At 38.2% G+C, this 16,883-nt stretch overlaps 2 protein-coding genes across 22 annotated transcripts in view; both read right to left on the minus strand.

The window, feature by feature from the left end:
- Nucleotides 1-1,826, minus strand: part of camk2b1 (calcium/calmodulin-dependent protein kinase (CaM kinase) II beta 1) — a 57,514-nt gene extending 55,688 nt beyond the window's left edge. For 18 of the 21 annotated variants that reach the window (XM_077521747.1, XM_077521743.1, XM_077521741.1 and 15 more), the window contains exons 1-2: nt 1,489-1,825; nt 226-320 (exon numbers count right to left, since the gene is read on the minus strand). In XM_077521747.1, the coding sequence (XP_077377873.1) occupies nt 226-320; nt 1,489-1,550 (157 nt within the window). In that variant the 5' untranslated portion in view covers nt 1,551-1,825. Of the gene's footprint in view, nt 1-225; nt 321-1,488 lie in introns of all 21 variants that reach the window. The other 3 variants (XM_077521729.1, XM_077521726.1, XM_077521748.1) reach the window with 1 other exon arrangement.
- A 1,129-nt stretch (nt 1,827-2,955) lies between these two features.
- On the minus strand, nt 2,956-16,804 carry LOC144018962 (protein transport protein Sec24C). Its single transcript, XM_077521692.1, has 18 exons — nt 16,579-16,804; nt 16,128-16,426; nt 14,386-14,442; nt 14,197-14,308; nt 13,748-13,875; nt 11,703-11,838; nt 11,501-11,610; nt 10,453-10,565; nt 10,212-10,385; nt 8,714-8,909; nt 8,458-8,625; nt 8,152-8,248; nt 7,936-8,087; nt 6,279-6,417; nt 5,898-6,205; nt 3,414-3,608; nt 3,246-3,335; nt 2,956-3,178 (listed from the first exon to the last, which is right to left on the minus strand). Exons 2-18 carry the CDS (start codon nt 16,374-16,376, stop codon nt 3,038-3,040), a joined length of 2,565 nt encoding a protein of 854 aa, XP_077377818.1. The 5' UTR covers nt 16,377-16,426; nt 16,579-16,804; the 3' UTR covers nt 2,956-3,037.
- Nucleotides 16,805-16,883: the final 79 nt, after the last annotated feature.

A 16,883-nucleotide genomic window follows, 5' to 3' on the forward strand; every position in this document is an offset into this window, starting at 1 on the left:
TGCTATAGAAATGACTTTCCTGCAAAAATGACAAAAATTGAGTTGTCCCACTCTACTGCAGTGAGTGGTTCAATATACAACACATAGATAAAAAAAAAATCTGGCGAAAGAAGCAATATGCACACTACACGTCAAACCAGGTAACTAAAATTGCCACTACATAACAAATATTTTAATACATGTACAACATAGAAAAGCTGACAACACATGACAGGCAATTTTTACCTCTGGCGGATAATTTTTTGGTGTTGATGATTTTGGCTGCATGCTCCTGTCCCGTGCACAGCTTCACGCATCGACGAACCACTGAAAAGGCGCCCCTTGAAACAAAACAAAACAAAACAAAACATGATACTACATATTTATTCATAAAAAGCTCATTTCGATTTCCACTACTGCATTTTCTATCTGAAAAAAAAAAAGATTTTAGAGGTTTACAGAAGTAAAAATATCTCAAGATAAAACAGTGATTAAGTCAGGCATTCTTCAGAAAAAGAGTTAAATAATGAAATTCAACAAAAATCACATTTTCTTGGGGTGAACGGTCCCATACTGTTCATACAAAAGTAGGATATTTTCCCAAAAAATGTGTAAAGGTGTAATATTTTCTAAAAGGAAAAAAAACGTGATGTTTTCTCTAAACAGCACCATACTTTCTAGGATAAATCACTTATTTGGAGGGGATAAAGTGTTATATTGTCCACAAAAAAATTTCTGTGAAAATGTGGTATATTTAAAAAAAAAAAAAAGTTGAACATAATTTCTACGAATATACAATTTTTTTTTTTTTGCAAAAAAAAAAAACTAAAATAATTTCTATGAAAACACGCTCTACTTTTGAAAGAAAAAAAAATAGAATATTTTCTATAGCAATGGTATGAGGGTCTAGAATATTTAAAAAAAAATGTGGTATAGTTTCAAGAAATCTGTACATTTTTTTATATGTATTTCCAAGAAGAAGACATGTTTCAATAAAAAGTATTGTGTTTGTATGAGAATAAAATGTTCTATGCAAAGGTGGTATAGTTATCATTTTAAAATATCAATTTAAAAATATAGTAAAGAAATAAAAGGCAGTATATTGAAAATGTTTAAATAAGTCGTATATGTGAGGGAAGAAAAGTTTCTTGTTTGCCAAATAAATATTTTTAAATAAAATCCTAAAAACCTGATCATCTACTCACAACTCTCGATTACGACTTACAAATTATCATGAGTAATATTTCATGCAACAAACATGGCACAGCACATTCGTCTATTATTGTTTACATTCCTCCAAACATGCGCGTTTTGAGAGTTGTCGTTCACGAAACGCGCGCGCACGTCGTCACATGCACGCCCACGCATCGCTGGCTCCGCTCTGGAGCTCGGCGACCGTCGTCGTCACCCCCCCCAGCCCACATGCAGCCGAGGGGAGGCGTGTGGGCACTGGGCAGCCGGGGGACGACGGTCACCGAGCTCCGAAGTGTGTGTCCGGTTGTCACTCACTTGCCAAGCTCCTCGTACAACTGATATTCGTCCGTGAATCTTGTGCAGGTTGTCGTAGCCATGTTTCCCGCTTCTCCTCCTTCTTCTTCTCCGTCTTCTTCTTGTTTGCCTCCCCGCCTCCGGAAAAATGTCCTTTGTCAACCGGTGTAGTGGTGGTGTGGGGGGCGAAGTTAACGCAACAGGTACGCCCAGTAGCCACGAATAAATAAAGTCTTCCGGCACTGGAAGAAGAGGTGAGGGTGAGGTTTAATAGGGAAACACCAAGCCGAGCACGGAAGGTCTCTCCCTCCCTTTCTCTCTCGGTTTGACAGCTCGCTCACTCGACCAGCCCCCCTTTAGTCAAGTTCGCCGCGAAGTTAAAGCAAACTTCCGGTTCCGACTTTCAAAGACGTCAAAATAAGAGTTTTTTGTTCTTTTTTTCCCAATGTCATTTTTTTCCGTTTTTTTTACTTTTTTTTTAAACTTAACAAATGTATTTTCAATAAATAAATAAAAAGGCTCACTTATTAGTAATAATCGCCCCCCCCCCCCACCCACCAATATTTTTTTAATCTATCCGATAAAAAAAAAAAAAGAAAAAAGTAACATAATGTTAATCGGCATTTTTGAAGAATTTGGGGAGGTTAAAAATAGTCCCCCTGAACAACTTACTGTCTAAATATTAATGTGATTACTGGCTAAATGTTTCATTCATTGCTCCAAAAGGAGAAAGGCAAAGCCCCCTTTTTTCTGTATTTTTGAAGGCGCTAATAGACAATCATGTCAAATCTTTAAAAATGATCAAAATGAAAAGTGCAAAAGCTTTGCTACGTGCATATTCTGAGTTTGATGTCGTTGCTGACCTCTGACCTGGTAGAAACAGGGACGGAAATGTTTTGGTTTTTTTGTTTAATTTTTTTCCTCTTCTTTATGTGCTTAGTCTGTCCCCGCCCTTGCCCCCTACGAATTAATTTCAAAGGGTGTACTGTCAATTATACGCAAACTTTCACAATTCTCGGACTGGTCCCTATCCTCCCAAATAGCGGTGGGTCCACTGTATACACTTTTTAAATTCATTTATTTGAGAAAGAGAATAAATGACAGAATGAAGGAAAGCTGGAGGCAAAGAAAGGAATGTAGGTCAAAGTCATGGAATGTAGGTTAGTAGTTATGTAGGATGAAAAGAGAAAGGAAGAAACTGTAACAATGGAAGGTAGGGCGGGTGATTAAAACCACTTTTGATATTTTATCATTGTTTTACCCCTTGTGCACGTTATTTTGAAAAGCAATATCCACCATTTCCTGGCTTTGCAGTGCAGCTCTCTAGCAGCCTCTTGGGTTCAAGCTTAGAATGACAGCTACCCAAAAAAAAACAAAAAAAAAAACTTCTAATCACATACAGTATGTGCCAACAGGTTCATTGCGAACCATAATTACAGCTCAAAAATGACATGGAAATAATTTCCAGTCAGGCCTGTTCAACCAGCGTCTAGTCACAGTGTTTATTAACACAACCCTGTGAATGAATAGTAAATAAATAAAGACAACAGTCATGAATGTGTTTGTGGGGTCATTGCAACAGGCTGACGGAGTTGACGTGCAGGTGGTAGAGGAAGTCAGCGTAGGACGCGCCGCCGTTGGGACTCTTGTCCTCCACCAGGTGGCGCCGCAGGAGCTCCTCGCCGGCGTCGCCTTGCTTCACCAGGAGCAGCTGCGAAGGTTACGTGAAAACGTTACCAACAACTTTGCGTGACGCTCTAGAGTCAAGGAGTGTTTACCTGGCGGAAGCACGGGACCTCAGAGTCCAGCGCGTCGAGGAGAGATCGAACGGCCGCCGACAACGGAGTGTCAAGAACCGGCAGCTTGGTCTGGAATGGACGAACAACATAGATTATGTTCTAAATAAAGTAGTATATAAGTTGTAGTGAACAAACAAAACAGGTTACCTCTCCAGAGGGCAGAGATGTCACATTGAAGAGCTCGACTAAAGTGCATGCCGGGACGTGGGCGCCCACCCACAGCAGGAGGGTATGGGGGGCGTGCAGCAAATACATCCCGCCCGGGCGCAGGCTTGCGGCCGAACAACGTAGCGCACCCTCATTATCTTCCTCCTCCTTCACGTTTCCAGCGCTCGATAGCGGCTGAAGGCGATAAAATTAATGATTTTTTTTTTCAGGATTTTTTTGTGCAAATCGGCATCATGTGCAAGTCAGCAAATCTTACGCTCACTGTGTTTGCTGCTTGTTATTTGTGTCAAAGAGTAAAAGAGTAAGATATATATTTTTAATTCATGTATATTTATTTATATATAATTTCATATATAATCCAGTTGTAATTTACAATTTTAAAAAATGTGCAGAATTTCACAAGCTACTTCTTGTTAAAGATTAGATAGCTCTTAATATGAAAAGAAAAATGAACTGAGCTGTCCCCAATGTCTTACAAATGCAATTATGCCATCTAGTGGCAGAAAAATGACCTCAACACAAATCAATATCACACTAATTCTTTTACAGTAGGAACATTTTTTTTTTAATTTTAACTCAATTTTTCAACATCTTTTCCACTTTTATATAGAGTAAAATATTTTTTCATTTCATGTCTAATTTTATATATATATATATATATATATATATATATATATATATATATATATATATATATATATATATATATATATATTAGGGGTGTTAAAAAAAATCGATTCGGCGATATATCGCGATACTACATCGCGCGATTCTCGAATCGATTCAGTAATCGGCAGAATCGATTTTTTTTTTTTTTTTTTTTTTTTTTTTTTTTTTTTTTTTTAGGATTCACACCTTGAGCATGGAAGAATGTTATATGAACGGCACATTAAGCCTTAATATTTTTATTTTAATGCTGTTCAAATGTAAAACAGATTGCAAACTGTTTGTGTACAGTGGCTCACGGTTATAAGCCTCAAGTTTTAGATAAATATATTCATACAAATCTTACAGTGTACATGTACAAATTTACTTATAGTATTTTCTAAATTTGAATGGAAAAAAATCGCAACAATCGAACTTATAAATTCGTATCGGGATTAATCGGTATCGAATCGTGACCATTCGTATCGGGATTAATCGGTATCGAATCGAATCGTGACCTGTGAATCGTGATACGAATCGAATCGTCAGGTACTAGGCAATTCACACCCCTAATATATATATATATAATTATTTATATATAATTATAATTCAATAATAAATAGTATTTTATAAAATAAAACATTTTACTAATATCCTTATATTTTATGTAAAATTATTCAAAATAATTCAAATTATTTAATAAACATTGTTTATTTTACTAATATTTTAGTATCATATTATTTACAATATTATTTACAATAAGTGATCAAATTACAGTAATAAAATACAGTATTCACATAAAAAATTATTTAATAAAAATTGTTTATTTTACTAATATGTAAGTGTATTTATTAAAAGTAATATTGTTTATTTTACTAATATTTTAGTCTCATATTATTGACAATATCATTATTTACAATATGTCATAAAGTTACCCTAATCAAATAAATATGGTATTCGCATTAAAAAAAAAAATTAATAAACTGTATTTATTTTACTAATATGTAAGTTTATTTATTAAAAGTAATATTGTTTATTTTACTAATAATTTAGTACCATATTATTTATAATATCATTATTTACAATAAGTCTTCAAATTACAATAATGAAATAGAGTATTCACATTAAAAAAAAATATTTAATAAACATTGTTTATTTTACTAATATGTAAGTTTATTTATTAAAAGTAATATTGTTTATTTTACTAATATTTTAGTATCATTATTTACAATAAGTCATCAAATTACCATAATGAAATAAATACAGTATTCACATTAAAAAAAAAATAATAAACATTGTTTGTTTTACTAATATTTTAGTATCATATTATTTACAATACCATTATTTACAATAAGTCATCAAATTACAGTAATAAAATACAGTATTGACATTAAAAAATATTTAATAAACATTGTTTATTTTACTCATCTGTAATTTTATTTATTAAGAGTAAAATTGATTATTTTGCTAATATTTTAGTATCGTATTATTGACAATATCATTATTTACAATAAGTCATCAAATTACCATAATAAAATAATACAATATTCACATAAAAAAATATATTTAATATACATTGTTTCTTTTACTAATATGTAAGTTTATTTATTAAAATAAATATTGTTTATTTTACCAATATTTTAGTATCATATTATTGACAATATCATTATTTACAATATATCATAAAGTTACCGTAATAAAATAAATATGGTATTCACATTAAAAACATTTTAACCATAACAAATAAACATAAATGGAGCTTAGTGTTTTTTTTGTTGTTGTTGTTTTTTTTTTAAGTTTTGCTGCACGTGTACATACCAGAGGCATCAGCATGGGGTAAAAGTGCATGGCGCAGGCTGCGGCGTCCAAAGCGAGCACCCGGCAACGCAGCCCCAGGCGGCAGTGGACCGAAGTGCGCAGGCCGGGAAGCAGCACGTCGCTCTTCCTCAGACTGTTGACGTAGACGGGCAGCGCTCGCAGGCCCCGAGGAAGAACCAGCTGACCGGACGACGCCCACGCCGAAGCGGAGCAGCCGTGACGGCGGTAGGATGCCAATGCCTCAGTCAGGTCCCTCTGGAGCTCCTCACGCAGATCCTGCAGGGGGCGCTCCAAAGCCGCACAATACACTGCAAACGGAGGACATAAAAGAATGCGACGTGTAATTGTTTATCCCTTGCTTTTGTGCCCTTCCTTTTTTACTCTTCTTGCAGTAGAAGGCCAGCAGCGTCTGGGCCTGGTACTGGCGGAAAGTGTCCTGCAGGTGGCGTGAGCATCGCAGCGTTAACGTGTGCACCCTGGATCTCCGCTCTCCTAATGGGGTGTTGTACGCCAGGACTGCCTAGCAACACGTAGAAGAGAAAGAAAAATATCATTAACCCTAAAAAAATAGTGTTAGCATGTTAGCATGAAATAAATTCTCATTATGTGACTGCTGCGAAGCAAAGCATTAGCAGAGCTACCGCTTGCGAAGCAAAGCAGGCACTTAATACTATCCTAGAAAACGGCGTTTATTATTATTCTTTATTTACCGGAATTTTTCAGACAAAATGCGGCCCGAACCGTTAGACGTACCGGCACAAATGAGGTCTCAAAAGATGCGATTCGATCTGACTCTCGTTTTTTTCGGAATTCCGAGTTATCATGGTGACGCAATTCCCAAAAAAACCCCGCCAAAAAAAAAGTCTCATAGGAATGCATGGAGAAGGGGGGGATCCACAAATCAAGCACCTAGGGATTGACCTGATTTCAACAGGAAGTGACCTGATTTCAAAAGGAAATGACCCGAAACTGACCCTATTTCAACAGAATGTGACTTGATTTGAACAGGAAGTGACCTGATTTCAACAGGAAGTGACCTGATTTCAAAAGGAAATGACCCGAAACTGACCCTATTTCAACAGGATGTGACTTGATTTGAACAGGAAGTGACCTGATTTCAACAGGAAGTGACCCAGAAGTGGCATAAAATCAAAGGGAAGTGACTTGATCTCAACAGGAAGTGACTTGATTTCAATAGGAAGTGACCCAGAAGTGACCTGATTTCAACAGGAAGTGGCTTGATTTATACAGGAAGTGACAAAGAAGTGACCTTGATTTCAACAGGAAGTGACCTGATTTCAACAGGTAGTGACCCGGAACTGGCCTGATTTCAACAGGAAGTGACCCAGAAGTGACCTGATTTCAACAGGAAGTGGCTTGATTTCAACAGGAAGTGACCTTGATTTCAACAGGAAGTGACCTGCTTCAACAGGTAGTGACCCGGAAGTGGCCTGATTTCAACAGGAAGTGATTTGATTTCAACAGGTGTGACCCAGAAGTGACCTTGATTTCAACAGGAAGAGACCGGGAACTGACATGACTTCAACAGGAAGTGACCCAGAAGTGACCTTGATTTCAACATGAAGTGACCCGGAAGTGGCCTAAAATCAACCGGAAGTGACCTGATTTCAACAGGAAGTGACCCAGAACTGACCTGTTATCAACAGGAAGTGCCCTGATTTCAAAAGGACGTGACTTGATTTCAACAGGCTTTGGCAAACTGTTCAGTGCATGCGAATTTCCACCTTGCAAGAGTCAGCAGTCACATCCAAAATTTCCGCTGAAATTTTTTCTAATTTTAGATCACGATCCTCTCAAGCTGCCTTACTTAGCAACTTTCAGACTAAGTTGTTTTCTTGCTAAATGTTAGCACGCCGACTGTTAGCATTTGATCGATTTTCATGACACAAAAAAAGACAATAAAACAACAAAGTCTAACTTATCGTTGATTACAAATGAACTCTGAATTTACTTAACCTTCGTGTCTGCCACAAAAAAAAAAAAAATCAAACGAAAAAGTACAGCTAGTGTGCCGTACCTGTATCGTGACGCCTCGCGTCACATCTAGAGCACTACCGTCATGCGCTAGCTCCACTGCCAGCGTCGTCCAGCCGTCCAGCATCGCCATAGCAACTCTGTCAGGCCTCGGCCGTGGCGCGAATGGTCCGTAGCAACCGGAAACGCGCATCCCTGCCAACAGAATTGCATTGTGGGTGCATTCTTGTAAAGGATTTTGCGGGTTTCAGAGACTCACCTTTGCTAACAAACAAGCGAAGCTCCGCCCTGTAGCCAACATCTGCCGCCACGACGCGCTTTAGATTGCGGCTAAAGCGCTCCCGGTCCAAATCCCCCTGTAGATAAGTACGTATATTAGCCTAGCAACACCTAAGATGTTAGCATCCTTCTAAATTTTAATTACAATAGTATTTGAGCACAGGTCACCTCATTATATATATTTGCATTTGATAAATTATCAAAAAATAGCAACTGAATAGAGGGAAAGATGTGAACTATGATTCTTATTAGCATGTTAGCATTTGATGAATAGCTTCTGCGATACCTGCAGGTGGTCGTAGGCGTACAATGCACCGCCCGTCAGGTAGGGAACGTGGCCGGGCCAAGCCCCGCCCACGTCTTGCGGGTAGAGGAGAAACAGGTGAACGCCGCAACCCTGATGGACGCACGCCTCAGCCAATGAGGTGGCGCCCTCCGGTGGCTGGAAGATGGACTGCGAGGGGAAGTCATGACACCATTTTGAATAGAACAAGACTGATAGGCCATCTTGAGTCCATCCCTAAAATGACTTTTGGCCTTACTTTTGGCGTGCTGGTCCCGAAGAAACCGGTGGAGGTTTGTTCTGTCTCAACTAACGGAGCCGAGGGGAAGACGAGCAGTTTGCCGGGACAGTCCAGCGTTTTGAGGACGGCCAGTCCCGCTTTGACCGGGAGCTCCACTGGGACGCCCGGCGAGTCGTCACCCTCCGGACTCATCTGCGGAATGTGCTGCAACACGCTACAACACCACCACACAAATGTTAGCATGTTAGCATTTGATCAATTCTCACTACAGATCGTACTACAAAACAGGGAAAGATGTAAAAAAAAAAATGTACATTGTACAGCCTCAGACATTGTCTACTTAGGTTGCTATCTTGCTAAATGTGAGTCTACCAACTGTTAGCACATTAGCATTGGAAATAGTCTTACCACTAGTAGGAAAATTAGGGGTGTCGGGCGATTTAAAATTTGTAATCATAATTAATTGAATGACTTCAATAGTTAACTCACGATTAATCGCAAATTTTAAATCTATTCTAAATGTATAATACAATATTTTTTCATTCAGTAAGTTTTCATATTCTTAACATAAAAGTGGGAAAACATGTTTCACTCATTTGCTCCCAAAAACGTATAAATATGTTCTATTTTAATTGTATTAAGTGTCCCAAATACGTATTTATATGTTTTTTTTTTGTTTTTTTGTTTTTTTTATGCTAGAACATACAGAAGGCTTTGATGCAGCCTCTCAACTGCAGAGAATGGGTGAAAAAAAATTTGTAATTCCAAAAATGGCCAGCAGGTGGCAGCAGACTATAACAGATCAACCAGGGCCATGATGAAAACGAGAATGAAACTTAGCTATATTCTAATGCTCATAAAACGGAAACAGATAGAAATATACTTTTTTGTTCCCTGATGAAAGACGAGACTCCAATCTTTCTTTTGGTAGGTTCCATGTTTTTATAGCAATAGAACACAATATTCTGTGGGCCTTGCAATATCAGTCAAAGTCCAGTAAAACAGCTGGGAGCGAAGGGGGTGGCTTCAGTAAAAAATGGCTGGGAGTGAATGAGTTAATAGACATATGGCTGCATCTTTTAGTCATCAGTAATGTCATAAGAATTCATAAAATTTAATTACAATTAAAGAAATGTACAGTACTGTAAAAAAAAAAAAAAAAAAAAAACAAGTGTGATATTGATTTGTGTTGGTCATTTTTTCTGCCACTAGATGGCATAATTGCATTTGTATTTTTTAAATTTTTATTTATTTATTTATTTATTTATTTATTATTATTTCTTTAATTTTATATCATTTATTATATTTTATCTATTAAGTATGTATTTATGTATGTATTTGTATTTTTATATTTACATTTGTCCAAATAAGGGGCGGTCATTAATCGCGCGTGAAAAAAGTTAGCTGCGTTAAAGGAACTTTAAATGAACTCAAAATTAACACACTAATTTTGACACCCCTAGTAAAAATTTATCTCTTGTTTTATTTTTTACATAACTGTCTTTTTTTTTTCTACCTGGTGATGCTGTCCATGCAGTCCCTTAGGGGGAGTACAAGCCCCTCCCTGACAGGAAGCTGCAGCTCGTCCCATGTCTCCGCCATGACCAGCATGCGCGGGCGGGACAGGGCGGGGCTGAGGTCGTACAGCTGGATCCGGCTGTCGTACGTCAGCAGGCCCACGTGGACGTCCCTGCGCCAAAATTGGCGGTCAACGTGTGCTTTTGCACGATTGTGTTTTCAGTGTGTGTTATACCGACCGGCTTAGTGAGGCGAGCAGAGTGTGTATTTCTTGCGTCACAAACTCCAAATGGCCGCCTCTCAGCGCCGCCGCTGACGTGTCGACGGCCAGAAGCAGTGCTGCCGCTTCGCCCTGTTGCGTGCACATAAAATAAACACAGGATATTATTTATTAGCAATTTTATAATTATTTGTATTATTATTATTATTATTACTATTGTATTTTATTTATGATTTATTTTAGTTATTTTTACTATTTTTTTTTTTTTATACCTAAAAAAAAATTAATCATTAGGAATTTTGTCTTCAACAAGATCTGACCTTGTGGTATTGGCGCTATGCTCCGCCCACGTGCAATGACCAAAACTGATTATTTATAGTTTGATGTCATGTCACACATAATATGTGGTGTAAATTTGGTGGCTATCCGATAAGAGAAATGGAGGAGAAAGATTGAAAAATGTCACAAAAATGACGGCTTCAGGACAAAATGGCCGTTGTCGTTTCAGTGCGTTTTTGTGACTTTTTGTGGATTTCCTCATGTTGGACTTTTTTTTGTGGGTCTACTCATGAGAGACATATCTATTAATTTTCATGTTGCTGTTTGAAACTGTCTTTGGGGGCTAACATTTTAAAATACAATTCTCGAGGGTACAATCAATGGTTATGAATGAACCAAAAATGGCTGCTTCAAACCAAAATGGCAGACCTCGTACTGTGCCTTTTCAGACATGGCTTAGATATAAAATGGCAACTTCAAACCAAAATGGTGGATTTGCAGTTGGGTTTTTTTCAGGTACAAGTTCTTGAGACCTTGTTTGTGGTTCGATACATGATAAACATGCAAATTTCATTTTAGTGCAACTGACTTCAAAAATGAGATTTTTGTTTGTTTTTTTGTTGTTGTTTTTTAATGGAGGGCCATTGAAATTCATGTAGTGCTGTCACTATTGAATATTTTCTATCAAGGATTCAAATTTGGTTCTTGAGACTTTTTTTGGAGGGTCTCTTCATGATGGCGCCCAAATTTCACCTTCAGTGTCAAGCAAAACGTGCGCCAAAAGGAACCTTGAAGGCGTGGAGGACTTCATAGGACCCCATGTGGATTTGGGGTCTCTGATCCCGATCCAGCCGGACCCCGTCCACCCCGTCTGTAGGCTGGTATTGTTGCCACGGCACTGGCAGAGGACACAAGGACACTGATGTCACCAAAACAGTGGTCCCTTCACTCAAAAGTGGTCGCACTGTTTTTTTTCCGGTTCAGTTTTACCTTCGGTTAGCTTGTCACAAAAAGGGCAGCGGAACCTCTGGCCGCAGTCCTGCCAGCTCATGGCGACGCACATGGACGCGCCGCACCAGCCGCATCCCGACACGCACGTGTCCTCCATGACCACCGGCGGACGCTTCTGGAGACGAGACGTCAATGAAGCTACATGTATGGCAAGCCGTTCAATTAAAGTGGAACTCAAGGCAAAACCTTTCTTTGGGAATAATGTTTAATATGTGCCTGTCAGGTTTACCGGTTTGACATCTATTAAACACGACACAAAAAGGAGAGAAGACACTCAGTTCAAGGCTTACGAGGAGAGAGGAGAGGAACTGACTGATACAATTCACTCCTGCACTCTCTGAAGAATCCTCTCCTCACCCTCTCTTTTTATTTGGTTTCCACACAGCCACGCCCCTAATTACATGGAGGTTCCAACCCTAAAAATCCAAATACAAGGCATAGTTGTAACACAGTGTACTTGTTTGCCTATGCGTGTGCGCATGTGAGTGGAAGTTTGCTGAGTACATATGTGGTCAAGTTTGCAATCATTTCTTAACAGAAAACAGGCGGCCTCAGCAGACTGGCTCTAACCATTCTGCTGCGTTAGATGTTCTGGTTCTTGTGCTTCTTGAGTCTTCTGTTACGATAACATATAGCTATGTTATGTGAATGTGAGTGTGGAGCAGAGCAAATCATTCTTCATTAGAAGCACAAGCAATTCTTCATTGCAGCAAATAACTTATATTTACAATTATTCCTACAGTGCTTTAAACACAATACTGTGATGAATTTTGTGTTGCTGGAGTAAGAATTAAGCAGATTTACATCAACTTCACCGTCCTCTGCTGTCGACCGAAATTGACGTCAAAGTGCCCTTGCGAACGTCACAGCTCGCCTGTTTGCTCGGAGATGCAATGATAACGGAAATAGTGTGATATTGCGGTATTAAAACTGCCACCATATATCGTCATCGTTATGTCCCGATGTTAAAAGCAGCACATCTGTTAAAAAAAAAAAAAAAAAGTCCGGTTGATTTCCATTTGTGCACTTCTAGCACCCTCTAGTGGCTGTTTTTTTGTGTGTGTTTTTTTTGTGTGTGTGTTTTTTTTTAAGTGCAGTTTAATTTTCACAAGGCATGTTTTGGCCCTTCTATATTTAAAATCTACACTAATGGTCAGATGAAGGGAGCACGTAATATGCTTGTGAAGCGAGTCGATATGTGGAGGAATTCAATGTGTGCTTGCATAAGCAAGTGCCTAAATATTAAGTTTTATTAGAGATTGTAGGTTGTTTATATGCATTGTTATGTTTAAAAGCACATTCATATTGTTTTTTTAGTACGAGCTATTTTTTTTTTTCAATATTGTGACTTTTTTCGTGTCGCCAACATCGCCACACTATCATGATAATTATTGTATCGTGACCTTCATATTGTGATATCGTATCGTGATGTTTGGATATCGCTACATCTCTATTGTTTATTATTGACACATTGTCACCCTCTTAAAATAATTGCCTAAGTCATTTTTTGCATTATATATACACATATATTTTTTGGCCTAAATTATCTCCTCATGATGCAAATATTTTTTTGTATTTCCTGAAAAATCTGAAAAAAAAAACTTATTTTAAGAAGGCGTCGACATTTGGCCCATTAGTATGCAATTAAACCATTCTGGTAGACTACTGTACAGCTAGCAACACCAACTAGTAGACATGTGAGGACAAAAAAAGGGTACAAGTACGGACTTTAAGACTAACATCAAGAATATGGAATAAATATTCAAACAGCCTTCCATAGGCGTGGAAAATCTAAATAAATTACAGGAAAAATTCAGGAGGCGCAATTGTGCTATTTAGACATTATGATGTGAAAATTTTGTCAGATTTTTTTTTTAAATTATTTTCGAGGAATTGTCTTGTTTTGTGATAGAAGATCTCTTTGAGGATTTTGTCTATGTATATATATATATATATATAACCAAATTAACTTCTTAATTGCTTTATTATATTATTATATTGAAATTGAAGATTTAAAACGTCACCTCCAGTGAGTTGTGTCTGGCCAGGGGCGTAACGAGCGTGGCCAGGGGCAGACGGGCCAGCAGAGCGGTGGGACCATCCTGGGGGAAGCAGTACGTGGTGGAACGGATGGCACGGGGGCTGGCGCTGCCTGGATGGAACATGACATCATCACACATGTCAACACAACTATATTTCGTCATGGCGAAGTAAACTAGTTGACTCGTTAGACAAAATTATCTGGTTTGTTTGAACATTTTCACATTTAAAAAGTCAATGTCTAAATTCCTTTTGTTTATGTGTCAGCTTTACAGCTAACTAACCGGGAGTGGCAAATAACTAGCATTAATCAAGCACACTTGACCTCTTATTTGGCGAACTGTGCAGTGTACTTTTGCAAAGGCAAACGATTTGACACAGGATCAGAGTGTTCTGAAGGTAATACTTGGAAATAACATGGTCACATTATTACCTCCATCCTCCATGATGCAGGAAGTGGTCGGAAGAGGAGGCGGAGGGCCAAAAGGCTCCGAGACGAAAACTTTCCCTTCCCACTCCGCCGTGTCGTCCGCCATCACTTTGACCTAAGCCCAGTTATGGAAGAGTTAGCATGATAGCATCAGTTTTTAAAAGTAGTCCTTAAAAATAACAATAAACTTACTGCGCTGGGAAGCAGCCCTGGGTCCAGTCCGTAACGAGACTCTGAATTTGGAGATATCTGGAAAGTAGCGTAAACACAATTATTTAATAGAGATTTTACCAATTAACATTCTAATTAAATTCAATAAAAGGTAAAGTGAGTACATTTTAAGAGGAACAGATATTTTTTTTCCCAAACCTAAATACAGAACAAAACAAAAAGAACAATGTATTTCTACTCAAGGTGTCAGTTTGTGGAACAATCTGGATCACATAACTAAATCATCTTTTTTTTTTTTTTTTAAATGTATAAAAACTCAATTACTAGAATACATATCTATATATAGGACAAGCATAAGTTGACTGCTTAATGTCATTTATTTTGTGTTGATTATTATTGTTATCATTATTATTTGATTATTATTTGATTTTTATTTTATTTTATTTTATGATCAGGGGCACCTGACCCTAACCCCTAACCCACAAGTTTTACTTCTGTCTGTTCCCTTTCAATTCTTTTTTTTTTTTTTTTTTTAAAGAATGAAGGAAAAAATTTTATTAAATTGGAAATATATACATATATAAGTCGAGTGGTTAGCACGTCCGCTTCCCAGTTTTGAGGTCTCCGGTTCGAGTCCAGGCTTGGACCTTCCTGGGTGGAGTTTGGATGTTCTCCCCGTGCCCGCGTGGGTCTTCTCCGGGTACTCCGGTCTCCTCCCACATTCCAAAGACGTGCATGGCAGGTTAATTGGGCGCTCCGAATTGTCCCGATGGTGTGCTTGTGAGTGTGGTTGGTTGTTCGTCTCTGTGTGCCCTGCGATTGGTTGGCAACCAGTCCAGGGTGTCCCGCACCTACTGCCCAGAGCCAGCTGAGATAGCCCCCCCCCCCCCCCTTGTGAGGAATAAGCGGTCAAGAAAATGGATGGATGGATATATATATATATATATATTTTATTTTTTATTTTTTTTCCCCAATAACATTTTCGACCCTTGTGCCCTCCTGGCTTTTTAAACTTAGCTATCATTTTGAAAGGGCAACAGCTGTAGTTATGAAACTTTGGAGAAACACCATTCAATTTTGCAAATATTACAAAATTTCAGGATACAGGTAGTACCGTTTCTTCCACTTTCCTAAAATGTCCTAGTTTTCCCATTCTTCCAGACACACACACAAAAAAAACAAGATCAATCAATACATTCAAAACATTCAACATCATTATTTCAATTACAATTAAATAGAGAATAAAATAAAGGAAAAACAATTGATCAAATTAATTTAAAAAATGTTTGTTTTTTTAGGAGGGGGGAATTTTACTAACTTTTTCCAGTCACAATCAAGCAAATAATAATAACAATAATAATAGTAATAAGAATAATAATTTGGACATTGTAATTCACAATAATGTCCAAGATTATTATTTTTTTGTTTAGTCAGAAAACACTAAAAATATAATACTGTACAGTACATGATTTATTTATAATTTAATGCATGAGTGATGAGTTCACAAAAAAAGAAAGAAAGATTAAAAAAAGAAAGAAAGATTAAAAAAAGAAAGAAAGATAAAGAAAGAAAGATAAAGAAAGAAAGAAAGAAAGAGAAAGAAAGAAAGAAAGAGAAAGAAAGAAAGAAAGAAAGAAAGAAAGAAAGAAAGAAAGAAAGAAAGAAAGAAAGAAAGAAAGAAAGAAAGAAAGAAAGAAAGAAAGAAAGAAAAAGACTTCAGCCATTATTTTAGTAAGTTGACCATATACAACTTCTCTTCCAACCTGCTGGGGTCCATCGGCATAGTGGGGCGTGATGACGGGGCCAGAACCTGCCGGGTGGCAGCCGTGAGGGGTCCATAGTGACGACCGTCCTGGTGGAGAACAATGCGGCGGTCTCTGCTCGGATGGCGAGCCCAGGTTGAGACGCTGGAATCCGGGTAGAGGACTGCAGAGAGGTCCCTGCTCGAAAGCTGTGTGGGAACTACAGGGGCCCGCCCACAGCGGGCTCTGATTGGCTGCAGGGACGTCCATCGGCCACCATAACTATCTGTGATTCGCTGGATAATCATCAGAGGCGGGACCTACACATATAAAAGACAATCCTTAATATTAATGCTTGAAAGGATTACTTTCTTATGATACCAGCAGACGAACAACATATTATAATGAAAAAAAAAATAGAGAAATAGTAAAGGAACGTTTTTATTTTACAGGCTAGTAGAAGACACCGTACCTTTTGCTCGGGGCGGAAGTAGCAGCCATTACGTTGCGCGGATTTTTTTCACCTTCGGCGGCGAAGCAAGCGGCCACAGAAGGGGAATTCGGTCAACACTGACAAAACTCCACGTTCGAATTCGATAAATGCTGGCGAAGAGATCCAATTGCGTCACTCGCTGACGGCTAATGGAACAAGTGCAACCAAGGTGCGCCTGCCAACGCCAGCATCCAAGCTAGATAATATGACGGCGAAGTGTTTCCGGGATTCCCTTAGCAGTAAAAACGATTAATAATATTATCGTTAACTTGACAAGACAAGCA

Source organism: Festucalex cinctus, chromosome 5 (genome assembly GCF_051991245.1).
Source record: "Festucalex cinctus isolate MCC-2025b chromosome 5, RoL_Fcin_1.0, whole genome shotgun sequence".
Taxonomy (NCBI): domain Eukaryota; kingdom Metazoa; phylum Chordata; class Actinopteri; order Syngnathiformes; family Syngnathidae; genus Festucalex; species Festucalex cinctus.

Coding starts and splice junctions, on each gene's coding strand:
- LOC144018962 (XM_077521692.1), bottom strand. CDS start 16,376: ATGGACGTCCCTGCAGCCAATCAGAGCCCGCTGTGGGCGGGCCCCTGT. Junction 8,626..8,713: donor TCGGGACCAGCACGCCAAAA/GTAAGGCCAAAA, acceptor TTCCCCTCGCAG/TCCATCTTCCAGCCACCGGA. Junction 3,336..3,413: donor CATCTCTGCCCTCTGGAGAG/GTAACCTGTTTT, acceptor CGTCCATTCCAG/ACCAAGCTGCCGGTTCTTGA.